Source organism: Culicoides brevitarsis, chromosome 1, assembly GCF_036172545.1.
Source record: "Culicoides brevitarsis isolate CSIRO-B50_1 chromosome 1, AGI_CSIRO_Cbre_v1, whole genome shotgun sequence".
Classification (NCBI taxonomy): Eukaryota; Metazoa; Arthropoda; class Insecta; order Diptera; family Ceratopogonidae; genus Culicoides; species Culicoides brevitarsis.
In genome coordinates, this window is record NC_087085.1 from 21,541,889 (window position 1) to 21,568,349 (window position 26,461).

Below are 26,461 nucleotides of genomic sequence, written 5' to 3' on the forward strand. Positions count from 1 at the left end.
TTTTAAGCGATTTAAAATTGCCACCTACCGCGACAAAGTTCAACAATGAAAAAATAAATATTTTTCTTTAAATAATTGAAAAAAAATTATTAATAAAAAAATGATGGGTAAATAATAAAAAAAATGTGCTTTAAAATTACATAATGATGATAATCAGAGAAAAGTGATAGCAAATAAAATTCCAGAGCACCGCAACACGAAATATGTGAAGAAAGTGTAAAAATTGTTTGAACAAAATAACAAGTCAGTGGCCGTTGGTCGGCATTGTTTTAAAAATAGAATAGTAAAGTTTTCAACAAACTACCCACTCAAAAAACACGATTAAATGGAAAATCAAACAAATGTCTTGTGTTTTCTCAATAATTTATGCTGTGTTTATTTTTAAAGTAAAATAAACAATAAAATCCCAAGGAGGATCAACAAAGACAACGACGGCGATGATGATGTGCTAATTCGCTATCTTTAGAAGATAAACGTGCCTTAAACTGATAAAAAAATTACTTTCATGATATCAATTGTTAGAAAAAAAAAAGTTATTGTGCGACATACAAAAGAATAATAATACAAAGTCATCATCTCATTCATATTTATTAGTGCTATTGTAAAATTTTTTTTGAATGCAATTTTTACACTATTTTATGCACGCGCGTATTTTTCGTTCATTGTACGATATCTACGTTTAGCAGTTTTTATTGTGAGCTGCCAAATGGTGATTTAGATGCAAATTATGTCATATCGTCATTATTATTATTTTATACGAATATAGACAGTCCGTTACTATTATTAGTCAGGCATGAACTCACAATCAAAGAGGAAATTATTCTGATTTTATCAAGTTATTTATCATAATAATTAAGAAAAAAATAAAAATTGAACTGATTTTTGCATAACTTGCTTTCTAATAGAATTATCGGCTTACAAAGCAAACACAATAAGCTCATTAAAATTAATACAAAGTAAAATTGGATATTATTATTAGTTGACGTAAATTTTCGTCAAAGATGGTTGAGTTTATCTTAAATTTACAAAAAAAAAAACATTTTAAAAAATGGAAATTGCGTCACCTTTGTTGATAAAAGTGAGTCATACTTTAGAAAAATAAACACAATTGTGAGTGCCTTAAGTTCTGTTTAAACAAAAAAATTACCGCAAAATTACGAGAAAATTATAATAATTATTATTGTTTTGTTGAATTCAGTGAAATAATTGAATTTTTCAAATTTTCAATGTCAGTTCATAGTGACATAGGCAGGAACAATTTTGAAAAGTGTTTTACAAATTACTAAAATATATCAAAAATTATAATAAAATAATTATTATTGTTTTAAAATTTTCAATTCAGTGTTAATTGAATTTTTCAAATTTTCAATGTCAGTTCAATAGTGACATTTCGGCAGAAACACTTTTTGAAAAATGTGTTTTAAAAAACTTTCAAAAACTTTCAATTATAATTTTGAAAAAAATTTGGAATTAAAAAAATTATCGACAACATTAAAAATTACATTACAAATTTCAAACATTTAAGTGCTATGAAATTTTTTTAAAATTTTTATTGCCAAAATTTTAACGTATATTTAATATTTTTGCATTTTTTTTTTTGAAAAAAATGGTGATTTAAAAAAAATACGAAATGGATACTAAAGTCATGAACTCACAATGAAATTATTCTGATTATCAAGTTATTTTCGAATAATAATTTAAAAATTGAACTGATTTAACTTTTTCGTTACAAAGCAAACACAAAATTTAAAAAATCAAAAAAATTGGATAATTATTGGATGTAAATTTTCGTCAAAAAACTCTTAAATATACAAAAAAATATTTTAAAAAATGGAAATTGCGTCACCTTTGTTGATAAAAGTGAGTCATACTTTAGAAAAATAAACACAATTGCGACTGCCTTAAGTTCTGTTCAAACAAAAAAATTACCGCAAAATTACGAGAAAATTATAATAATTATTATTGTTTTGTTCAATTCAGTGAAATAATTGAATTTTTCAAATTTTCAATGTCAGTTCATAGTGACATAGGCAGAAACAATTTTGAAAAGTGTTTTACATTTCATTCTTCTAAAATATATCAAAAATTCAATAAGGATAATAAAAAACGATATTTGCAATTTTTCGATTTTTGATGTTAAAATTTTTAAATATTAGGAAATAGGAAATTATCTTTATTTTTAATAAATTTTTTTTGAACAATATTCTGCCGTTCAAAAATATTTTTAAAAAAATTAATAGTTATAAAATTTCGGTAATGGAAAAAGTTAGCACTTTTTGAAAAATGTGTCTAAAATCACCGAAAAACCAACCAATTAAATTTTGAACAAAAATTTGGAATTAAATTATTAAAAAAATGTACAATATTACTAATTTTTTTCCATTTTAGCTGCTGTAAAATTTTTTTAAATACTTTTTTCATACAAAATGCCAAAATTTAAACAATTTTTGACCGTTGATGAATATTTTTTGTGTTTTTTACATTGATATTAACTCATTTATATTAAGAAAATTTTAGTAAAAATTTATAGCTGTCAAATCTTTTTTCAAAAAATTCTTGAAATATTTTAAAATATGATAAAAAAAAACCCACAAAAAGTGATATTTTTCGATGAAATTTTTAATTTTTTTTGTTCCACTCATGTTTTGGATTTTTTGAAAATTTGTAAAAAAAATAAATTAAAAAAAAAATTAAATTAGTAAAAATATAGAAAATATTTAAAAATCTAAAATAACATGAAAAAATTTTCAAAATTGCACCTGCCTTCTTTATGAAATTATCACGAGAACTTCTAAAGTGCAAGGTTATCAAGTCGTTCTAATATTTTGTTGTGGTCGTTACTTGAGAAAATTATTCTTTGCATTTGTATGAACTATTAAAGTCAACTACTTCACAAATTAAAACAGAAATGGCAATATTGCGTTTTGTAAATAAATAAAATGATGTGCAATTAAAAGTGTTGCGTAATTTAGAAAAAAAAATTCTTCAGTAGAATTTAGTTGCAGAACATTCGCAGTTGATAAAAATACAATTCATGCCAAAAACAAGAAATAAATAAAGGGGCGTTTTCCGATACCGTTCTAAACAACATGCTGCGATGCATGTTTTGTCCATGTGCCATAAATAATTGAACATGACACTTTTGCGAGTGGCATCCGATAAAAGTACAAAGAACGGAAAAAAGTGCATAAGATTGTGTAGGAGTGCAATTTACAGAATATTAATTATTATTTTTCATTAAGCCAACGATGATGTAAGAGAACTGTCATGTACATTCATTTCATAGAACAATATTTCTTCAATGAAAAAAAAAAATGAAAAACTGTTGTTTACTACAATCGTAAATTGATTTATAATAGTGAAATTGGTGTTCCTCTTAATTAATATAAATATTTATAAAACAAAAAAAATTGCAAGTGTCATAAATATTACGAGGAGCGAGATGGAATCGAGTTCAAGATGGGACGAGTGTCTCGCAAATGCAACGCAACAAGTGCGACAGTGTAGCCGTACAACTGCAAACTGGCTACGGTACCAATACAATCGTGGTCGGCAACAATTTCATCGCAGAGCAAAACAAACCCGATCGTTTCGTGGTAACTCAAACGTTAGTGCCACAAGTATCTTGAGCAACTCGACGGCAATCACCACAGACACAACGTCAACTCTGAGAATAAGTAAGCGAGCACACATGCGCACTGCCATTTATTTACATTCACTTCTCTCTCGCGACCGTCAACAACAACAACTCTCGCGGAACTTTTGTCACAGTGTGTGTTTTGATACAAACAATTTTAGTTTACGATGCCACAGCTGATTTTTTATTTTCACTCTGATTTTATGATAAGAGTTTGTAAAATTTGCTTGTATGAGTGAATTTTTGAAAAAAATATGCTCACTACTGTATTTTAATGAGAACTCATCACCCGAAAAATATCACAGAGCACATTATTGTTTTATTACTTGAACAAAACATCTGTTTATTTTTGTTGTTTGTAGCGATGACACAATCGCCCTAAATCTCTTAGTCATAAATTTATAAAAATAAATGTCTAAAAAGCGGACTGGGACAACAAATCATTTTTCCTGTAAATAAATTTTAATTTTTTACTTAAAATTAAAATCGGAAAAATTTAAACTTTTTTCTAAAAAAAAATAATTTAATTAAAATTATTTTAATTAATATTTTAATTTTTTTAAAATTTTTTGGAAAAAAATTTCAAAATTTATTTTTAAAATTTAATTTAAAATTTATTTAAAATTAATTTTTTTTTGACCGATTTTTTAAATTTTTAAAAATTTTTAGGAATATTTGTTCCATATGTCACAAAAACCTGTCGTCTCCACTTTTTTTGACACTTACAAAAAGTTGATCCTGAGAAAAACACCACCCTGTTGTATTTATTTACTCTCACAAACACCGCATTCATTCACACAAATTTCCTTCGAGTATGCATGCATTTGTATTGGTGTAAGTGAGCGCGACTTGTACGTACGCAAAAAGGAAAAAGGAGACTCATATCAGAAAAGGACTTTTTGTATTGTAGAGAACGTCGCCATCACTACATCATAAAAATCTGTCGCTCATAAAATTTTCGCGAAAAAACTTTTTTCCTTACTCCAAAACAATTTATTTTTCACCTTTTTAAACAAACAAAAAATTACTAAAATTCCGTAGATAATTGCTAAAGTGAATTGGTGATACGCAAAAAAGTAACAAAAAGTAGCATTTTTACGCAAAATCCCCAAAAATATGTTTGATAAAAATTAACACAATTTTGACAAGGTTAATGTTATTAAAAGAAAAAAAACGAAGTTGGCAGTGAAACAAAAGACATGACCATGAAAAATACGTGAAAAGTGAAAAAAATATAAAAACAAAGTTTTCCTATCATTTTTCAGCATATGTACCTTCATTGAGACGCACACACTACAAAAAATAATTAATAATTTAGATGTGCATGTCATAGAGCAGCAACACGAATAAAAAAAAAAATATAACAAAACGGGAATGTGATTCATTTGTCGACCTGTTTGTTAACTCACAAAAGTAATGAAAAACAACAACATATCATCGGATCGCGCCGTGAGGTGCATGAATGAAAAATGATAAAATTGCTGCGCACACACAGTGAAAAATGCTGTAAATGAAGAAAATTTTGTTGAAAAAAAAAAATTAGTTTGAAACTCATGAATGAAAGATTACCATCAACACCATAAAAAAAAATACGAACAAGGAATTGAAACGATAATAACATAAAAATAAAGAAGTGTTATTGAATAAAATTTTATACACACACAAAAAAAGCACATATAGCATATAAAAAGAACGACCTTCAACTTTTTCCTGTATACATGGGAAAATACAAGAAATATTTTCTGTTTTGATATGGTAGACGGAAATGTTAGGCGGAATCGAGGGAAATGTGCGACTTTGCTCAAAATTACGTCAACTTTTATCGGTCAAGTTCCCTCGACTGTTTGAAAATTTTCCCGCTAACATATGCTATCTAAGCGGAACGCCATAAAAGCAAAAGCGATTTGAACAACAAAAAGTTAGAAAAAACAAACGTACGATTATAATAATGGCATTAACGTACGTTTATAGAAAATTGCGGACCCATTTTCATACGAATAGTAAGCTGGATATAATTTTCATTACTATTAGAGGAAGCCAAAATCATAATTTTTAACCCTATTAACTTTTTATATGTTGTCGATGTATATCTTAGAAATGCCTTAATATAATTTGTTTTCTTCTGTCTGTGAATGTTACTTTAAATATGAATGCTAGATGTAATTTAATGTGTATTAGTTATGAATTTTCTTGTTATTTAGTAACTAGTTTTCTACAGAATTAAGAAAAATTATGTTAAATTAGAACAAAAAGTCATTTTTTTTTAAATTTTGCAAAAAAAAACATATGTTAAACATCAAACCAAAAAACGACATTTTTGTCACAAAAACACTTAGGTTCAATTTTTTCTACATGAAAATCATTTTAACTTTAATATTGAAACTAACATGAGGTCTCCCACCCACAATCAATAGCGCATTTTTTGTTGCCATCCATGACAGCAAAAATGTTTTATATTTTCCTTTTTCAATATAAATATTTAAAATTTGTTGTCTGAAAAATTTATTTTATTAAATTTTTGTTCATTGAATATTTTTTTTTTATGTGAAAGAATTTTTTTCTGCCAATGACATTGACCTCCATTCTTATAACAATGATTTTTCCGGTTCATTTATTTACTCATTCATATGAGAAAAATATATAAATAAATAATTTTTCGCAGAATTTAATGTTATGGAAAGAATAATTAAAAATTCAACATTAAAGTTTTTTGTGTAAAAATAACTTTTTTTCTAAATAAAAATAAACTACAAACTTTTTTCATTTATTTTAATAGTTTCAAAAAATAAAACAATAAAAACAGTAGGAAATATAGGTCAAGACTTTAGATAAAAAAAAAAAACGTAGAAGAGAAAAAAATAGATCATCATCAGTCGTCAAGTATTTCGTTGATGATATTATCTGTAAAATTTAACTTCAAAATTGCATGATTGTAGTTTTTTGTGTAGCTTTACAACAATTTTATCTTGATACAACGATTTTTTATAAATTGATTAAACCAGTTTAAAAGTTGTTTCCAATATTTGACGAATTCCACGTCAGATGAACGAAGTTTAATATCATGTCTTACGATTTCAATGAAACTTTTGGGGTCGAAAAATTAATACTTTTACGTTTTTGATTTTTTCAAGCTCCTCCCCCCCCATTCAGGACTGAACGAGGAGTGATAGGGATTTGAGCTTTTCGTTTTTTCAGTCAATACTTCATGAATCAAGTGTAGTTCTAGGATTGTTATTTCATTAAGTTATGGCTAAAAAACGAAAAAGCTCAAATTCCTCCCACTCCTTGTTCATTTCAAAAGCAAAGGAGTGTTTGGAAAATCCAAAAACATAAGTTTCATATTTTTCATAGGTCTTTCGACCCCTAAAGCCTTATTGAAATCCCTGAAATCGGAAGACATGTTTTTAAACTCTGACGATCACAATGGGTCTTCGGAACGCGGTGATGCATCCTCAAACCTAACCTAAACTCCGTACATTTGACGTGGAACTCGTCAAGTATCTATTACGTTTCAACAAATTTCATCATTTAACCCTTTAAATGATCCACATTCATATTATTTGTTTATTTACCATCGTTTTATCAATATACCTGCGAGTTTAATTTTTGTTTGATTACGTCTGTGATTGATGGACATCCATAAATTACATTTTAATGTAAAAATTTTCGCCTATCTGTGCTACCTACCCCCAGCACGTTTTTCTCGGTATTTTTTAATACAACTCGTCAATCATTCTTACATCATCATACGTCTTGAATGTGTGTCGAGTGTCCATTTTCCCACAATCAATTTACACTCCTTGTCGTCATATTGACTCAAACTCTCTTGAATGGATACTCTGTATACTTTCGTGTATATGTTCCATAAAATCAATAAAATTTCTATTTCCATTTTAAATATACAATAAAAACAACAAAGTATCTGATGCATTTTAACACAGAATAAATGCCGCGTTGATGATGTAGCGATATTTTTCCTGGAATCACATTTCTAGAACAATAATATTAATTGGTTGTGTCTTGTTGTATCGATTGATTGATGTTAATTAAAATTGTATTCATTCGTGCAAAAATCAAACAAAAAAATCATACATCACAGATTTTATGTGAATATCCTGGCGTGCCAATAAAAATGACAAAGCACAGATAAATTGTTGACGTTTTTTACATGCATAAATGTAAGACATTATAATTATAAACCCACGTGGAGAGCTCATATCACGCAAGAAGTAAATAGATACAATTATGGTGACCATCAATTACGCTTATCTTTTATGTTTTAGGCGACTAAATTTAATAATTTGAATTTTTGTTTAAATCCTAGAGGAGGGGGGGGGATATTAATCTGCATTTTTCAACACTTTTGAATTTTTTCTTAAAGTTATTTAAGGATTCATAAAATTGAAGAAAATTAAATTAAAATTTATCCAAAACGGATTTTTAAAAAAATTATTTTGGTCACGTGACCTTATTTTTTTAGGGAATGTCTTTTTAAAGCAAGTTCAGTATTATATTAACATAACATAACATAACTTTATTTGTCGGAATTTTCATACAATCAATACATAATTACAATGAAACATTTATGAAGGACCTAGCCGCAGCTACTACAATCGTTTTTGAAGGAACATTTAGGGACAATGGTTGGGATTTTTTTCGTCTACTTTAAATTAGAGTAAAAGTTTTATGTTATTAAAGATTTTAATACCATAAGACTGTACTTGCTTTTTTTTAAACTCTAAAAAATGTCAGTAAGAAATCTGTTCATTTACGATCTCCCTCCCCCTTCTATATCAAAATAGGAGGGTGCAAAAATTTCAAATAGAATTAAATTAAGTCGCCTTATTGGTAGAGATAACTTCTATAGTTTAGACAACCTATTCACCCCACATAGTATAAAAATGTTGTGCGTAATGAACATTTTACCGAATAATCACTAGAATTATAAAACAGAAATTATCATGCACACAAAAAAAAAATACTAAGCATGACCTGAATAGTATTATTTTTTTTTTGTTCTAAAAAATGATGTGAAAACATCGAGTGTCACAGAACAAAAGTGTCTGTTTTAGCTTGTAGTTGACAATTTATTAAATTCCACATTTATGTTTTTCCATAGAGAAAAACAAAATAATAATTTATTGAATCGAGCTATATAAATCAACTGAATAAATAAAATTAAACTCTAACGACTCTTGGGTCTTTTCAAGTAACAACCAACACCCGTACAGACGAAAATTCGAATTAAGTGTGATGATAAATTATACATTTTATGTATTTTAACTGCCTACCATGGAAAGTTAATAAAAGTGTAATGAACTAGTAGCACCTGTGTATGTCCTAAAAGAAAATGTGAAAAACAGTAGAAAAATTTTTTAAGACAAAAAAAATCACTACAACTATCCAGAAGCTAATAATGGAGACATCTTTCCTCGGTAAAGCTAATCTTTCCTAATTTTTTCACATAACATTCACCAACTTTTATAGATAGAAAATTCTTTTACACTCAAATGGTAAATTTTTTAATACACAAAAATGCACATTCGAAATATTGTTTAGTTGCCCTCTAGCATTGCTGAAAATTTTATAAGAGCACTTCCAAAATTAAAGTTTTCCATTGTATTTTTTTAAATATTTTATTCGTTTCTAGCAATAAAATTTTGCATATACTTTCGAATTCGGAATGCATCGTCGTCGGTAACAAAGCAATAATGAGCAGACCTCTTTTATTACGATAAAAATTGTCATTTCCATTTTACAATTGCTTCGCTTTTAAAACTGCACTTTTGCACCATCGTTCGAAGAAAAAGAGCGAGAGTTGGCCACAATCCAAAATCAATTGTGAATGTGATGATCATGACCACAGACTTTTTTCGGCATCATCATTTTTATTGCAAATCTCGCACTTTTTTCTTGCAATTCTATCCGCAGAACGTACACAAGAAATAAAAAAGTTTAAGGAAGTAAAACTCATGTAGCAAATCTCAGCTTGTAAAATATTCACTGATTGCAATATCAATAAAATATTGCTTTTATGTGGCTTCATTGAATCGATGAACATTGAAAGTAATTGAATTATAAAAAATTGTGTGTCTGGAATGCGGTTTCGTTCGAATGGAGATTTTTTTAAACTGCGTTTGATGAATTGTCGTAATTTGTTTCTTGTTTAAAAAGATGTTGACAAACGTTCCATTATTCACCAGGCAATATTGCTTTTTTGGCAACGATTTCAGTAAATGTCAATACATTTCATTGTGATTATTTCTTTTTCGTTTCTTTCGAAAAATTTTTGTCGCTCTCAAGCAACATTATTATTCTACGAGGAAATTTCTCATCAAAAATTAATGGTGACTCTTTAACTAAAGGTTTTTCGAATGAATTAAATATTTGACAAAAGTGTACCCTTTTTGTACAAACTTTTAAGTTTTCGATTAAATTTTGTTTGCACAGCTGAAAGAACGACCGCAAAGCGCAAAAATATTTACACATATAATAAGGTAGTCTAATCCTTAGACAGACATGCATAACTATATTTACATACTATTATTATTATTGCCGAGAGACCTTGCTTCCATGCTACACTTTATTTTTATGTACGGCTTCCTTTTTGCTTCACTTGTTATTATTTTAGCAATGACTTTGACAATTGATAAACATTAGACTTATTTTTCCACGTAAAAAGCAGCGTTATTGATTTATTTCGTAATTGTGCTGTCTTGCCGCATTTCTTCGAAATGGACAATAAAATCCATTAACGAGGATAAATAAATAATTTGAAGACATAAAAAATGTTTGTAAAGTTATTAAACAGTAATTTGGTTTCTTGATTCAAAAATTAAAAAGAAAAAAAAAAAAAAAAAAGAGTTTCCTCTGCATCGGCCGGGAATCGGACCCGGGTCACCCGCGTGGCAGGCGAGTATTCTACCACTGAACCACCGATGCGTCTGATTTTACATGAACGATTGCGCTATACATTTTTTCCAGTGCTCTATAGATATGTTGTTTCGGTACGCATAATGTGAGTTGGTTCTGTGGCATACGTAAACAAAAGTCGATAAAGTAGGAAGTATTGTAGAACTCTCTTACTTTTGGCGTACGTATTAGATATCTCCCATATTGTCTAGTGGTTAGGATATCCGGCTTTCACCCGGAAGGCCCGGGTTCGATTCCCGGTATGGGAAATTTTTTTGCTTATTTTTTTTTAAATTTAATTTATAATATTTTAATTAAATTTATTAAGCCAGGATTCCAGTTATTTTCTTTGAAATTAAACGAAAAAAAATTATATAAATGCAACTTATTTATTTACGGAATTTTGTTTAAGAAAATTAGCTTAAATAAATTTTTGGTATTTAAACTATTTAAAAAATAAAAAAAAAACTTAAAAGATCTATTTTAAGTTATAAAATAAAAAAATGAATTGAAAAGATTGAATTGATTTTAATAAAAAAGAAAAAAAAACTGCCAAAAAAATTTCCCATACCGGGAATCGAACCCGGGCCTTCCGGGTGAAAGCCGGATATCCTAACCACTAGACAATATGGGATGTACATGTATCTGTGTTTAACTCGCATATAGTTTTAAGTCAGTTTTTCGAATGAAAACTTCAAACACAATGTTATGAACGTTTATTTCATTCACAATGAAGCGTACCGTACAAAACTAAAATCCAGTACTGGCCAGTGTAATACGTTCTACACTGGACTAGAAACACAAAATATGAGCAGAACGTAATACGCTTTTAACCGAGTTACATATAACTCCCATATTGTCTAGTGGTTAGGATATCCGGCTTTCACCCGGAAGGCCCGGGTTCGATTCCCGGTATGGGAAATTTTTTTGATTATTTTTGTAAATTTTTTTTTAAGATTTATTTTTTTAAATTAATTAAAAAGTACTTAAAAATTTATATGACATTTTTGCTACTTAGCAATAAATTAAATTCACTTGAAAATTGTTCAAATGAAAAAAATTGATACTTAAATGTTTGATGAAATTTTGATTTTTTCAGCTTTTTTGACACAAAACTTACGAAAATACAGACAAAATTCTAGTGTTTTTTTTAATAAATACTAAATAACAATTCATAAAAAATTTAAGTTTTCAAGAAAAATTTAAGTTTTTAGATTATTTTCTTTTTTATCAAATCCTATTCTGCTGTATCAATTTCTTAGTGCTCTATTTTGTATTTTTTGTAAAATGGTGCTGCAGTAGTCTATGTGTGTTCCAATCATGCATTTCTAAAGTGTCAGTTTTGTTTGCGTTGGTAATTTTTTTCGGTTGCGATTCATAAAGCCAACAATGCGAGATATTTTGTTTGACACGTAATTTGTGTTAATAAAATTTAAAATTAAATTGATCATCAATTATGACTTCCAAGTATTTGATCTCCATAACGCATTGATTCAACGCATTGATTTAACGCATCCATTCAATTCAATGTTATCTTCATCATATTGGTGTCCCATTATCATAATTTTTGTCTTTTCTACATTTAATTTCAATTTGCAGCTATTCAGGTAATTACAGACATTAACAAAATCGTATGATTACTTTTCAAGTGCTTTGGTTAAAATAAAATTTTGACACACGATCATTCATATATACTCGCATGTATTCGCCGAGTAATCAGTACGCCTCCCATATTGTCTAGTGGTTAGGATATCCGGCTTTCACCCGGAAGGCCCGGGTTCGATTCCCGGTATGGGAAATTTTTTGTCAGTTTTCCCTCAAATAAAATAATTAAATAAAAAATTAACTTTTTATTAAAATAATTTAAAAAATAAATATTTTATTGAGCTCCAACGAAAAATTTAAGACACACAAAATCTAATAAAATTTAAATAAATCCATGAAAATCCAACAAAAAAATTTCCCATACCGGGAATCGAACCCGGGCCTTCCGGGTGAAAGCCGGATATCCTAACCACTAGACAATATGGGAGTTACCACCCACCCGACAAATCGCATATTTAATCTGCAACTTGCAAACTTGTACGAAACTATTGCACATGATTAATATAAAGAACGTAAAAAAACAACACGAAGCGTAAAAACTTGACAAAGTTTCATGTTTTGTCAAAATGCTAATTTATTTCGTGTAAAAATAGATCACTTTTGTGCTTTGTAAAAGTTGATTGCGTGTTTCAACTTTAAGTACATATTTTTTTTTGCTCGCAATAAAGTTGATGTCAAGTATAAAGTTTTGGTTTTTTTGTCACACCACGGATTTGTTTATTGTTTTTCAAGTTCAGTGTTGAAAAATTGCGTTTTTTGTATTTATATTTATTTTTCGTAAATTAAAATTGAACTTATCAAATCCTCAAGTGGAGACGACTTGTAATTTTCGATTATATCATGACTTTTTACACTTATTTCGATGTAAAACACTTGCTCGACAATAATGATAAAAAAAATCATGGTAACAATATGTTTGCATTTAAAATAGACATAAAATGCTGTTTCAAATGCAAATTAACACATTAAGTCACGTGAGGTTTAATACGACAAAAAAGCACAGTCGGAAATGTACAATTGTCATGTCAAGGTTCACTTGTCCTTTTTTACCGAAACTGAACAAAAAGATATTATTAAATTAAATTAGCTGCCAAAAATGTTCAATATAAAGCATATGGCAATATCCTATTCAAATCCTCTCGTAATCCCCTCTTTTATTACGAATAATATAATAATTGAATTTTTTGTGTTCGGTCTTTATCAATTCAACTTTCTCCTCTTCTTGATTCAAAATGAAATTAAATTTAACACAAATTATCTCGTTAAAAATTTGGAATATTTGAAATTAAGCCAAAAATTTAAAGTTTTCTTTAGGGAATTTACACCGAACGAATCACACTGACTTTTGTTCTCTTTAATTTTCATTGTTTGCATGATAAATTTAATAAATTCTGCGATAATTACTAAAATTATTCTCATTTGTTCTCTTTATAGACGATGATGATGCCACCACATCCGGGGTGACATTGGACGAGCAAGATAAACGAATAATTATTCTAAATCAGCCACAGCCACAAAAGTATTGTAACAATCATATATCAACCGCTAAATATAGGTGAGTTTCGCGGTCCGAGAATGAAATTTTGTGCGAAAACGAAACAAAACGAGAAAATCGATTTTTTTGCAAACAAGTTTTTTTTTCATGCGGGAAATAAAGTTGTTTCTGTGCAAAACAGAAAAAGATAATTAACAAAAGCAAATATTCACGTTCATTTAAATTACGACCACCTGCATTTCTTCGCCGCATACCATTTAAATTGAGCTTTTTTTCCGTCATTTTATTAGAGAGTTTATGTTTTTTTCGGTGTATGAGGGTGCAAAAAAAATTAGACACGTTTTGTTCATTTTAAATAAATACTAATTGCAATTTCTGTTCTTTTCTTTGCAGTGCAATAACTTTTATACCGTCATTTCTTTTCGAGCAATTTAGACGTTACTCAAATTGTTTTTTTCTATTGATCGCACTTTTACAACAAATTCCCGATGTCTCACCCACAGGTCGTTATACAACTTTAGTACCTTTACTCTTTATTTTGTCTGTGAGTGCAATTAAGGAAATTGTAGAAGATATCGTAAGTTTTTTTCCGAAATTTCATTGAAAAAATATTTAAATTTTTTTTTTTTTACAGAAAAGACATCGAGCCGATGATGAAATCAATCATCGCGAAGTGGAACGACTGCAAGATTGTCAGTGGCGTTGGGTGAAGTGGAAAGAATTGGTCGTGGGTGACATTGTAAAAGTTCAAAATAACACCTTTTTCCCGGCAGACTTGATTGTGTTGTCGTCAAGTGAACCACAAGGCATATCCTTTATTGAAACCGCAAACTTGGACGGTGAAACGAACTTGAAAATTCGTCAAGGGGTACCGGCAACAGCGAAAATTCTCGATACAAAAGATTTGGCGCAATTTTTCGGCACTCTGGAGTGCGAACCACCAAATCGGCATCTGTACGAGTTCAATGGGGTATTGAAGGAGGATGGCAAACAGGCGGTGGCCTTGGGTCCAGATCAGCTACTGCAACGTGGTGCCATGCTACGAAACACCTCCTGGATTTTTGGTGTCATTGTCTACACCGGACACGACACAAAACTTATGAGAAATTCTACCTCGGCGCCATTAAAGCGTTCCACTGTCGACAGACTGACAAACACACAAATACTAATGCTGTTTTTTATTCTAATCATGCTCTGCCTTGTTAGTGCCATATTCAACGAAATATGGACTAGGGAACATTTCAAAAGTGATTGGTACTTAGGAATTAATAGTAAGTCCTTTAAAACTCTTTTCTCGCTCGTTAATTAATTTTTTATTTTTTTTAGACGTTTTAAGCAAAAACTTTGGATACAATTTACTTACCTTCGTAATTCTATACAACAATCTGATACCCATCTCATTGCAAGTCACTCTGGAAATGGTTCGCTTCTTGCAAGCAATTTTCATCAACATGGATAAGGAAATGTATCACGAAGAGTCAAATACTCCAGCAATGGCACGCACATCGAATTTGAACGAAGAACTTGGCATGGTGAAGTACATTTTTTCAGATAAAACGGGAACGTTAACGAGGAACGTGATGGAGTTCAAAAAGATGTCAGTAGCGAAGAATATTTATGGAGTTGAAGATTCGCCTGAACAATCGGCTTTAGTGCAGGTAAGCATTTTTTTAGACTGTAAATTTAAAAATCAAAAAAATTTTCGATTTCCTCTTAATTAAATTTTTTAACAAAATCTCAAAAAAAAATTGATTTTTATTGAATTCTTAAAATTTAGTAAGAAAATCTAAAAATTTTTATTTATTTTTTTCTTGATCAATTTCAAAAATTTTTAAGAATAAATTTTATTTTATCAATTTAAAGATTTTATTAAAATAATTTCAAAATTAAAAAGAAATCACATTTGATAGTTTGAAAGTACGGATTTTTTCCAAAGTAGTCAAAAAGACACTTTTCGTTGTTTAAAAAAGTGGTAAAAAAATTTCGTATAAAAATAAGTTTTATGATGATTTTTGAACTTTTTTTGGAAAAAATCGAAATTTCCCCAAATAAGATATTTTTCAAAAAAAATCAAAAATTACAAAAAAATTTTAAAATGTTTTAATTTATTATTTTTTTTCTAGAATTAGTTAAAAAATTAAAAATATCAAAGGGAAAAATTTAATAAAAAATTAAATAAGTAAATTTACTCAGCCTGAGAGGAAATCGAAAATATTTTTGAATATTATTTTGACCCGTATGTGACAATATGAATGACACAGACGAGATAAAATTGTTTAAAATTAGAAAGTAAAGTTTAATTTATGCGAGTTGATGCGCACACAGCTTGCCTTCGTAAATAAAATGACTCATCTCACGAAGCATCGGTGGTTCAGTGGTAGAATACTCGCCTGCCACGCGGGTGACCCGGGTCCGATTCCCGGCCGATGCAGAGGAAACTCTTTTTTTATTTGTCTAACTCTTATTTTTTTTCGTATTTTCCAGAAAATCCTCAACAAAAACTCGTCTGCCGCATTAGTTCAAGAATTCCTCACGTTACTCGCTGTCTGTCACACGGTGATTCCGGAAAAAATGGAAGACGGAACGATAGTCTATCATGCCGCAAGTCCCGATGAACGAGCTCTCGTCTACGGTGCCCAGAAATTCGGTTACATTTTTGAAACACGAACGCCCCACCATGTCGAAGTCGATGCGCTTGGTGTCACGGAAAAGTACGAGATCCTCAATGTGCTCGAATTCACGTCGACGCGCAAACGAATGTCCGTCATCACGCGAAATTCCAAAGGAGAAATCAAATTGTATTGCAAAGGTGCCGATACGGTGATTTTTGAACGTCTTGCATCCAATGGACAATCATTCAAGGAGTTGACCCTGAGGCATTTGGAGGAATTTGCGACCGAAGGTTTGCGTACGTTGTGTTGTGCCGTCTCAATTATTCCGCCGGACGTGTACGAAGATTGGAAGCACACGTATCACAAGGCATCGACCTCTTTGGTGGGACGCGAACGCAAAGTTGAGGACGCTGCCGACTTGATTGAGACGAATTTGACGTTGCTGGGTGCGACAGCGATCGAGGATAAGCTGCAAGAAGGCGTGCCAGAGACAATCGCCTCACTTATCAAGGCAAACATCAGTATTTGGGTCTTGACGGGTGACAAACAAGAAACGGCAATCAATATCGGGTATTCTTGCAAGTTACTATCACACGGAATGGAACTCATTATTCTGAATGAAGAGAGTCTAGATGTGAGTATCACATGAAATTTCATTTAAAGTCGCTAAAAATCGTTTCTAAAATTTTTGTTTCTTTTGATTGCACTCAAAATCAAAAAAAAAAAAAAAAAATTGAAAAAAATCAAAACAAAATTTTTAGATATTTTTATATAATTTTTCGATTTTGAAATATTTTTGAAAAAATTATTTTTACTCCGAGCGGAGTTTTGAAAGAATTAAAATACATTTTTTGTTAAAATATTTTTCTTTAAAAATATAACAAAATATGATAAAAAGTAAAAAATTTTTCAAAAGTTGTTTTATGAGAAAAAATATTTCAAAACTAAGCATTTTGCTACATTTTTTGAAAAAAATAAACCAAAAATTTGAAGATCTTTTCGAAAAAAAATTCAAAAATTTAAAAAAAAAAATTTTTTATTTTGAAACAAATAAAAAATTATTTTGCGACCTCCGATTTTGAAAAATATTGCCAAAAATATCTTAAATTTTCCAACAAAAAAAATATTTTTAGTCGTGCAAATTGATTTTTTTTTTATCTTAAATAATTTTGAAAAACCCAAAAATTGTGATTATTTTATTGAAAAAACTAGGAAAAAACTTTTAAATAAAAATTAATTATTTATTTTATTTTTTTCGTATTTTTTAGAACACTCGCGACGCAATCAGTCGCCATACTGCCCACTTTGGCGATCAAATCCGATCGGAGCAGGATTACGCTTTAATTGTTGACGGAAAAACTCTAAAATACGCTTTAAGTTGTGATTTACGAAGGGAATTTTTGGACATTTGTATCACGTGTAAAGTTGTCATTTGTTGTCGAGTATCACCGATGCAAAAGGCCGAAGTGGTAGACTTGGTAACGACGCACACAAAAGCAGTTACGCTTGCCATTGGAGATGGTGCTAACGACGTAGCGATGATCCAAAAAGCACATGTTGGTGTCGGAATTTCCGGAGTCGAGGGACTTCAAGCAGCATGTGCTTCAGATTACAGCATTGCACAAGTAAATTTTATTTTTTCATCAAAAATTTTAGAATTTTTATAAAATTTCTTTTTTTTTTTGTAGTTTAAGTATCTCAAACGACTACTTCTTGTGCATGGTGCTTGGAACTACAGCCGAATGTGTAAATTGATATTATACAGTTTTTACAAAAATATTTGCCTTTATGTGATCGAACTATGGTTTGCAATTTACTCGGGATGGTAAGCATCATAAAAATCATGAAAAACGGTTGATATTAAAAATTTTCAATTCCAGGTCTGGTCAAATTTTGTTCGAACGATGGACCATCGGGTTGTATAATGTATTTTTCACTGCGTTACCACCGTTTGCAATGGGTCTCTTTGATAAAGTGTGTTCAGCGGAGACCATGTTAAAGTAAGAAAATCGAAAAAAAAAAATTTTTTTTTTTTTTTTCGAAAAATATTTAAAATTCATTAAATTAATTTTTTTTAGATATCCGGCACTTTATAAACCATCGCAGAGCGCTAAATTATTCAATGTCAAGGTATTTTGGGTGTGGATTTTCAACGCTTTAATTCATTCCTTGTTTCTCTTCTGGTTGCCCATGTACGCGTACAAAGGTGACGTTCTATGGGGAAATGGGCAAGACGGAGGATATTTAGTTTTAGGAAATATAGTCTACACGGTATGTCATTTCCAGTGACCTTCCCATAATTTTTAATTAATTATCACCTCATTTTTGCAGTATGTCGTCGTAACAGTTTGTTTAAAGGCGGGTCTCATCACTAACTCGTGGACGTGGCTGACCCATTATTCGATATGGGGTTCAATTGGATTGTGGTTCATTTTTATTATTATTTACAGGTAATTTTCTCGAATTTTAATCCAATTTCAAATTTTTAATAAACTTTTATCTTCTTTTTTAGTAACGTCTGGCCAGTACTTCCTGTCGGTGCAATTTTCACAGGAATGGACACGATGGTTTTCACTTCGCCTGTCTTCTGGATGGGCCTGTTCCTAATACCAATCGCATCAATGTTACCTGATGTCACTATTAGAACGTAATTTTGTTCAAAAAATCCACAGTTTTCAAATTTTTATAGTTTTTTTTTTTAATTTTAGAATACAAAACACTGCATTTAAATCTCTGACTGAAGAGGTGCGTGAAAGTGAAATACGAAACGCAGATCCATCTCACGTAATTAAGGAGTCCCGATCTTCGTAAGTACTTTAGTTTACTTTTTGGCACCGTTTTTTTTCACAAAAAGACAACAACAAAACTCCATGTTTTTATCTCATCCGTATTTTTTCTTTTGAATCAGTTCTTATTTTTTTTACGAAATTTTGATTGTTGCACCCACTCTAAGGAAAAAACACACATACCAGACACAACACCTTTATTTTTTTGTTAAATTTTTGACACCCAATTTTTTTAGTTTGTTTCTTCATACATAAATGTCTGTTTTATCACGTCAAATCAGTGTTTGTTAAACAATTACAAAAAAAAATCACATAAATGTCGTTTTTTAATAGAAATGTCACATCATACTATTTTTTGTATTTTTTTATTGAAAAAAAAATAAGCTCTATATGTGATCGTCATTTTTTTCTGCTTTCAACAATACTTTCTATAAAAAAATAAAGGATCAGGTATTTTTTCCAAATGGGTGTAAAATTTTTAAAATCTATCTCTTGAAATTTTTTGACTCTCCTGTCTCTTCAAAAGCACTAAAAAAGTTTTCCCTATTTTTTTTTTAATTTAATTTTTTTTTTTACCTTTTAATACCGTCGAAAGTTAATCTTTAATAATTTTTTATTATTAAAAGTTTTAATATATTTAATTTTATTAATTGAATTTAAGAATTTTTTAACTTAAAACAATCCAATTTAATGGAAAGTGTTCTTTAAAAATTATTTTTAATTCAGTTTTCATTTTTAGTAGTTTTATGCCTGTTGTTAAATGTAGAATTTATTGTGTTTGGGCTTTTTATGAGTGTTTTATTTTTGAATTTTCTTGTAAAAGTTAGATTTTTTTAAAAAAATAATTTTTTACCGTAAAATACAGTATGCCAGATACGCAAGACCTCAATGGCAGCAATATATCGATGAAAAGTCGTACAAGTTTTCCCAAGAATGTTCATTTTCGATCAAGAATGTCTCAATTTTTAAGTGCCATAACGACCCCTCCAAAGTCTACCGAAAGCGTAGATCAAGTAATAAAAGTCTGACAAGTATAAGACGAAAAATATGACTTTGTAAATAAATAAATCTAAATATTTTTTATGTTTATTGTTTGGCTGTTTGAATTTTTTATTAAATAGAGAAAAAAAAATAAAAATTAGAAATCCTTTGGTAGAAACCTTAGATATCAAAGCTTTTCATCAAGTGATGCTTTTACCCTCTTACAGCAGTTTGATGGCCTTTTATCAAGTTTATAGTGAAATCACGCAAGCAAAATTGTTTTATACAAAGTACAAAATGAAAATCCTGTTGAGTATTACTAATTCTTGTAACCGATTTTTTTTAATAAATAAAATAATTTAAAAATAAATAAAAAAAAGCAAGAATTAGTATACACAAGATATTTACTATCATTCACAGAGTGCGTTCCATCTTTCCTTCATCACAACAAAACAATAAAAATTGATATTGCCACGGTTTGAGAATTCCTTAAAAATAAAAAATATTGTTCCAAAGTTCAAATTAAAAAAAAAAAACAAAACACAAAGAATAGAATCTCTTGAATTTTCTTTCTTTTTCCTAAACAGAATATTATTGGCCAGAATTAGGGCGTGGCGCCGAAGAAGACGAAACACAGTTGCTCCCATGGAGAATGGAACAAGTAGTACGACACAATTATACATTTGAGTGCTGAAGGGAAGGGGGAAAACCTTATTTTTGATACAAAAAATCTAATTTATAAAAATCTTAAGTGGATAGGACCAGACATACTCAATACGAAATTCGAGTATCTTTCGACCACTATTTTTTTTTCTTAATTCCATGAGCTCGCATTTACTTCTGTTTTCATGCCATAAAAAGCATGCTCAAAATTCTATAGAATTCCATGAGCTCGCATTTACTTCTGTAAAACTATGTCATGCCATTTCATTCATCTCAATATTTTTTTCATTTTTTTTTTTTTATATAAATAATAATTAATTTAGCAGATAAGAGAAGCATCTGTGATAAAGTCATGTTAGAACGAGACCCGAACAATGAAAAAACTTCCACAAAATTCAGTTTCCATTCCATCAATAGCTTTTTTTTGTTACAATTTACTTCAATAGGAATAAGAAAAATCCTGACAAACAACGCACATGAGACAAAGTTTGTTAAATATATAATTAATATACGTAAAAAAAATTATAATAAAAAGCATGCTCAAAATTCTATAGGATAGAATAACATATTTTTTTAAATAAAAAAAGCTTTAAAAAAAATAATTTTTCTGTATAAGAGCTTACTGTATAAAATTATATTAAAAATATTTTGACTAGATAGGAATAATTAATTAATTAAATATTATGAAAAAATTACAGTGAAAATTTTTAATGTTCGTTCATTTTTTTTATAAAACGAAATCTCGAATGAAACATTTATTTTTTTTTTTGGTTATTAAATTATTTTTTGTTCTCAAAATGTTCGTTTATTAAAAATTTAACTGTATTATTTATATTTTGACGTTATTTGTTTTAATTGTTGTGCAATAAAGGAGTCTATTAATGTTATAAAAAAATAATAAACAAAATTAGTTTTGTTTTTTGTCGAAATAAAAATCTAAAAACTTTCACTAATAAAAAAAAATATTTTTTTTCTACAATTAAAAGTTATGAAGCCAAACAAAACATGGCATTTACACAAAAAATCATTAAAAAAATATATAAACATTTTATTTTTTTATGTTTATATATTTTTTGGCCAAAAACACTTTAAAAAGTTCAAAACACATTTTACACAAAACACAATTTACACACACAAAAAATATAAAATAAATAAATATAAACAAATTCAATAATATTCTTCAGAACGGCAATGCATGCTTTGGGATCCTTTGCCAGGTGTAAGTAGTATTGATAAATAATTAGTAGAACACTCTTAGAACGTTCAAATACGAAAAAAATTCTAAAAATTTTGCTCGTATACTTGAACCAATTAAAAATTATCGAACAAATCATCGACATTGCAGCTATATTCGCTAAATTTATGTACGCTTTAAGTGTTTTTTTTTGCCAAATGCATGATTTAGACACGTAGATTAGTTTTAGCATCCACTTAGAATTAGACATTTGCATGGCTTTTTAATTAGTTTTAATGTAACGCATGAACTTAGAAACAAATACCAGAACAAACTCCAAGCATGAAAATGGATGAGAATTGCTTGAAAAATCTAACAGTTAGCTAACATTGGGCATGATGGATTTGGGAAAACTTTATTTTATTTCAACGAAATGCACGAAAATCGGGTATTAGTTAAAAATTTCCTGAGATTTTTTTTTAATTTTTATTAAATTATTTCTTTTGAGCACTTCCCCCCAAATAATGACCCTCCCCCCCATAAAAAAATTGAACCCCAAATAAAAATCAAAATTTGAACAAAAAAAGGCAAAACAAAACCGAAACCTTTGTTCCAGATTGACTGAAACTGCACGTCTTCTACGTAATGTAAGGAAAGTTTTTCGAGGTAGACATTCTCACTCATCCGAAAATAAAGAGCTTGAGCTGCAGCGTAAGTATTTTATTATTCGCTTTTGTTTTTTTTTTATTTTTTTTTCTACTCGTGAACGTCACACTTTTTTCAAAAAAGCTTTTAAAATAATTCACAAATTAATAAAAAAAAAATATGCAAAGCACATGAAGAAGTAGTAACTTCGATATAAATAACACAAAAAATTATTAAAAAAGGAAATTTTGCAAGTAAGATTAAATTTAAATAAAAAGCATGACAGACCCTTTGTAAATAACAAAAAATAAAAAGGATTTCGAGTGATTTAATTATTTTGTAACAAATTAAATATTTTTTAATATTTATAATGCAATGTTGCTTAGCAATTTAGCTGCAAAATAACGCACAAAGTGCTTCGATTCGAGCTAATGGTCGAGCCGAGTAACAAAAAATTAATTATTTTAAAAGAATTTAATTGGATTTATACTCGGAGTGACTTCAAAAATTAAAAAAAAATTTTAAATATATTTCATTGTCTAAATTTCGTTTATTTCAATATTTTCTTGTATTATTTTTTCGCACAGACGGATTTGCGTTTTCCCAGGAGGAAGGCGGAGCTGTTACGCAGAGTCAAGTCATCAGGGCATACGACACCAACCTACCAAAGCCACACGGAAATTGATGGAATTTATTTTATTGTTGCCATAACAATAATAATAATGAGTACAGCGGATACGAACTCGTCACTCTACAAATCACTACTATTTGTTAAGAAAAAAAATGCGTTTGTTTTTTATATTTATTTAAAAACTATTTTTAAGTTAAAAATTAATTTATTTAAAACAAAGAAAAATTCTAAGGTTACTTAAGATGTGTCAAAAAACAAAGTTAAACGGAAAAAAATCAATGGTTGCACTTATAACAAAAAAGAAAATGAATGTACCTTTTTGATGTTAACTTATGTACTACTACTTCATCTAAACTATCAAACAAAAAAATATTTAAGCTTAAACACAGGTGTAAAGCCGCAACATAAATGTTAACAATAATTTATTTTTCAGTGTGCGTGTATACAAGAAAAATGTGGAAATCAATGGATGCGAGCTTAAAATTTTAAAAATTGCCTTCTAGTCTACTTTTTAAGCTCGCATCCAACAAAAACCTACTATATATGTGTATATTGAATGTTCTGAGAATGAGAAAAAAAATCACAAAGGAATTTCAATGAATCATATAAACAGAATATAATGCTAAGTGACCCCTTTTACCACCTACTCGTCTTATTAATAAAAAACAGAGTAAATTATTAAGTGTAGTGTAACATTCAATTAAATTTTATTAAAATCACGTTTAATAACTATAAGAACGTTTATGAAACTATAAATGGGAAAAAATATGATAAGTAAGCAAAATTTGACGTTGAATATTTGTGCACATAAACGCTTATTTACCACACAAATATAAATAGAAATTTAACAATTTACCTAGGTATTTGTAAATTTTATCAATTTTTCTGATCTCTTTCTAACAAAATAAAATTTAAAAAAAAACAACATATTTGAAGCTCTATTTTCTTAAAAAAGCATAAACATATTTATGAAGATAATTTAGCAAAATGCCAATATTGAGTGAGGAAAAAAATTATAGGGAAAAATTTCTTATTTTTTGTTTTTTTTAATGGCAATTTTTTTTTTAAATTTTTAAAACAAGAAAAAACATGATTTTGTGATAGTTTTTAATTTAATTAAATTTAAAAATGTTATTTTTAATTCTTTTTATCAGAAGCACAAAACATTTAAAAAGTATATCCTTAATATCAATTGTAACTCACAACTAAAATTTCACCTAGGCTTTTATATTTTAAATCAGTATTGATTCATTTTCAAATTTTTCTTATTTTTTTCTATAAAATAAAAAAAAATAAATCTGTAATTTTTCCTTTATCCAATTAAAAAAAATCTTTTATAAGTTTTCAAAGCTACTTATTACTCTACTATACAAATGTTAACTCTTTGATTGATAAAATAAAGAAAAAAAAATATATAAAAATATAATTTTTGTGACTTTTGAATTTCTCTTATACCTTTTACATCATTCATATATGTATAACATTAACATACATGTAGTATAACATACATAGAATGAAGATGAGTTTTGTACTTCACTACATGTATAGCGATTGACAGACGTATAGCATGAGCATCGGTGGTTCAGTGGTAGAATACTCGCCTGCCACGCGGGTGACCCGGGTCCGATTCCCGGCCGATGCAGAGGAAACTCTTTTTTTTAATTTAATTTTTATTTCTTTCTAAGTGAAACTTAATTATTTTTTCCAATTACTGAGCTTATTCTTCAAAATTTCGGCATGGAAAAAAAAATCAAAGTTTTTTTTTAAATCAATCAAAAAAAATTGGCAGATTCAATAAAATAATTTTTTAAAACAAAAAAAAAATGCCAACGACACGCGGCGTTCCCAAGCGGTCACCCATCCAAGTACTAACCACGCCCGATGTTGCTTAACTTCGGTGATCGGACGAGAACCGGTGTTTTCAACATGGTATGGACGTTGACAAAAGCAACAGAGATAAGTTTCGTACTCATTCATGCAAAATCATCAAAAATTGTATGAAAATCTAAAAATATCTTCTAATCTTTATCATTGAACAAAATTTTCACCATGTGTACCGATTTTATGCGATAGATTCCCGTCAACGTCCATACCATGTTGAAAACACCGGTTCTCGTCCGATCACCGAAGTTAAGCAACATCGGGCGTGGTTAGTACTTGGATGGGTGACCGCTTGGGAACGCCGCGTGTCGTTGGCATTTTTTTTAATTCTTAAAAAAAATTGTATTTTTTTTAACTTTATTTTTTTGATCCTAAAAAAACTCTAAAATGAAAAATCAGACAACTTTAACTTTTATTTCCCATATGATAAACGACAGCAGTTCCCTCAATTCCACAAATACTGTAAAATATTAAATGCTTTCCCAGATTTTCAGCGTATGCAATTTTCGGATTTGTATCTCCGGTTCTTTTCAATTCAACTTTGTACCCAGTGACATCTTCACTAACTGGATTAATTGTGACTATGACTCCATGTAATTCAACTTGTTCCTTTTTCAACACCACCTTGTCTTTGTGTGAAAGAAAAAATAAGAATTTAAGAAGACAAGATTTTTAATTTTTTACCTCGAGTGTCTCCATATCCATGCAATTTTCGAGTTCTAGCCTTTGGAACACTTTTGGCTTCCGATACACTAATCGCTATTAGCAAAGTTAAAATAATCAGACTACTTACTGCTTTCATGTTTCAACAAAAATTGAAGTGTCACACACGACAAAAAGCTGCTTTATACAAAAATGTTTTCTTAAAAATGATGTAAAACATTCCTTGCATGGGTTTTGCTATTTTTTACAAATCCCTTTAACGTTACGAAAGACTAATAGCTTCAATGTCAAAGGTGAGTTGATAACAGTAGCGGCAAAAATTCACAAAAATAAATCAACAAGAGTCTAATTAAAATCGACTTGTGCTTTCATTTTTATCACGTTTTCCTGTATGCCACATCGCATTAATTGCACGTCGCAGTCGACGGAGCTGCTGCAACATTTTATCACCTTAATGTAAAATATAAATAGTTTTGATATAATTTATCAATGACGACGGACGGAGGTTACTTAACGACAAGTCTTAAAATAGTTTTGCCGCTGCTGCTGCTGCTACTTGCCAGAGATTGCAGTCTCCTATCTGCCTGCAATAGTTGCCAGTGAGCCGAATGAGAGACGAAGAGAAGAGTAGCCAACACGCATCTTATCAGTCAAATGCATAGAGAGTTATCTCTTCACGCTTTTTGTGCAAAACAAATATTAAATTTTCTGCATTTAATTGAAGTTTTTCTACAAACGACGTCGCATCACACGATTTAAGTTTACCCATATATCCC

At 29.2% G+C, this 26,461-nt stretch overlaps 1 protein-coding gene and 10 non-coding genes across 18 annotated transcripts in view; 7 read left to right on the plus strand and 4 right to left on the minus strand.

The window, feature by feature from the left end:
* The window catches only part of LOC134827714 (phospholipid-transporting ATPase IA), a 31,046-nt gene extending 7,237 nt beyond the window's left edge, over positions 1-23,809 (plus strand). Inside the window, exons 1-15 of one of the 8 annotated variants that reach the window (XM_063840478.1) lie at positions 3,324-3,677; positions 13,589-13,709; positions 14,043-14,226; positions 14,284-14,920; positions 14,976-15,307; positions 16,134-16,895; positions 17,530-17,886; positions 17,950-18,086; positions 18,142-18,261; positions 18,340-18,532; positions 18,593-18,711; positions 18,774-18,908; positions 18,970-19,068; positions 22,482-22,576; positions 23,098-23,809. In XM_063840478.1, the coding sequence (XP_063696548.1) occupies positions 3,443-3,677; positions 13,589-13,709; positions 14,043-14,226; positions 14,284-14,920; positions 14,976-15,307; positions 16,134-16,895; positions 17,530-17,886; positions 17,950-18,086; positions 18,142-18,261; positions 18,340-18,532; positions 18,593-18,711; positions 18,774-18,908; positions 18,970-19,068; positions 22,482-22,576; positions 23,098-23,195 (3,624 nt within the window). In that variant the 5' untranslated portion in view covers positions 3,324-3,442 and the 3' untranslated portion in view covers positions 23,196-23,809. Of the gene's footprint in view, positions 1-3,323; positions 3,678-9,007; positions 9,073-13,588; positions 13,710-14,042; positions 14,227-14,283; positions 14,921-14,975; positions 15,308-16,133; positions 16,896-17,529; positions 17,887-17,949; positions 18,087-18,141; positions 18,262-18,339; positions 18,533-18,592; positions 18,712-18,773; positions 18,909-18,969; positions 19,069-19,912; positions 20,519-20,615; positions 20,867-21,014; positions 21,412-21,875; positions 22,405-22,481; positions 22,577-23,097 lie in introns of those variants that run through there. The other 7 variants (XM_063840485.1, XM_063840482.1, XM_063840481.1 and 4 more) reach the window with 7 other exon arrangements.
* Positions 10,509-10,579, minus strand: Trnag-gcc (transfer RNA glycine (anticodon GCC)). The gene has a single exon. It is a non-coding gene; the product is annotated as a tRNA-Gly (tRNA).
* On the plus strand, positions 10,747-10,818 carry Trnae-uuc (transfer RNA glutamic acid (anticodon UUC)). Its single transcript has one exon. It is a non-coding gene; the product is annotated as a tRNA-Glu (tRNA).
* On the minus strand, positions 11,112-11,183 carry Trnae-uuc (transfer RNA glutamic acid (anticodon UUC)). Its single transcript has one exon. It is a non-coding gene; the product is annotated as a tRNA-Glu (tRNA).
* Positions 11,399-11,470, plus strand: Trnae-uuc (transfer RNA glutamic acid (anticodon UUC)). Its single transcript has one exon. It is a non-coding gene; the product is annotated as a tRNA-Glu (tRNA).
* Positions 12,276-12,347, plus strand: Trnae-uuc (transfer RNA glutamic acid (anticodon UUC)). The gene has a single exon. It is a non-coding gene; the product is annotated as a tRNA-Glu (tRNA).
* Positions 12,510-12,581, minus strand: Trnae-uuc (transfer RNA glutamic acid (anticodon UUC)). The gene has a single exon. It is a non-coding gene; the product is annotated as a tRNA-Glu (tRNA).
* On the plus strand, positions 16,010-16,080 carry Trnag-gcc (transfer RNA glycine (anticodon GCC)). The gene has a single exon. It is a non-coding gene; the product is annotated as a tRNA-Gly (tRNA).
* A 903-nt stretch (positions 23,810-24,712) lies between the features above and the next one.
* Trnag-gcc (transfer RNA glycine (anticodon GCC)) lies at positions 24,713-24,783 on the plus strand. The gene has a single exon. It is a non-coding gene; the product is annotated as a tRNA-Gly (tRNA).
* A 182-nt stretch (positions 24,784-24,965) lies between these two features.
* On the minus strand, positions 24,966-25,084 carry LOC134828240 (5S ribosomal RNA). The gene has a single exon (XR_010161871.1). It is a non-coding gene; the product is annotated as a 5S ribosomal RNA (ribosomal RNA).
* A 136-nt stretch (positions 25,085-25,220) lies between these two features.
* On the plus strand, positions 25,221-25,339 carry LOC134828241 (5S ribosomal RNA). Its single transcript, XR_010161872.1, has one exon. It is a non-coding gene; the product is annotated as a 5S ribosomal RNA (ribosomal RNA).
* Positions 25,340-26,461: the final 1,122 nt, after the last annotated feature.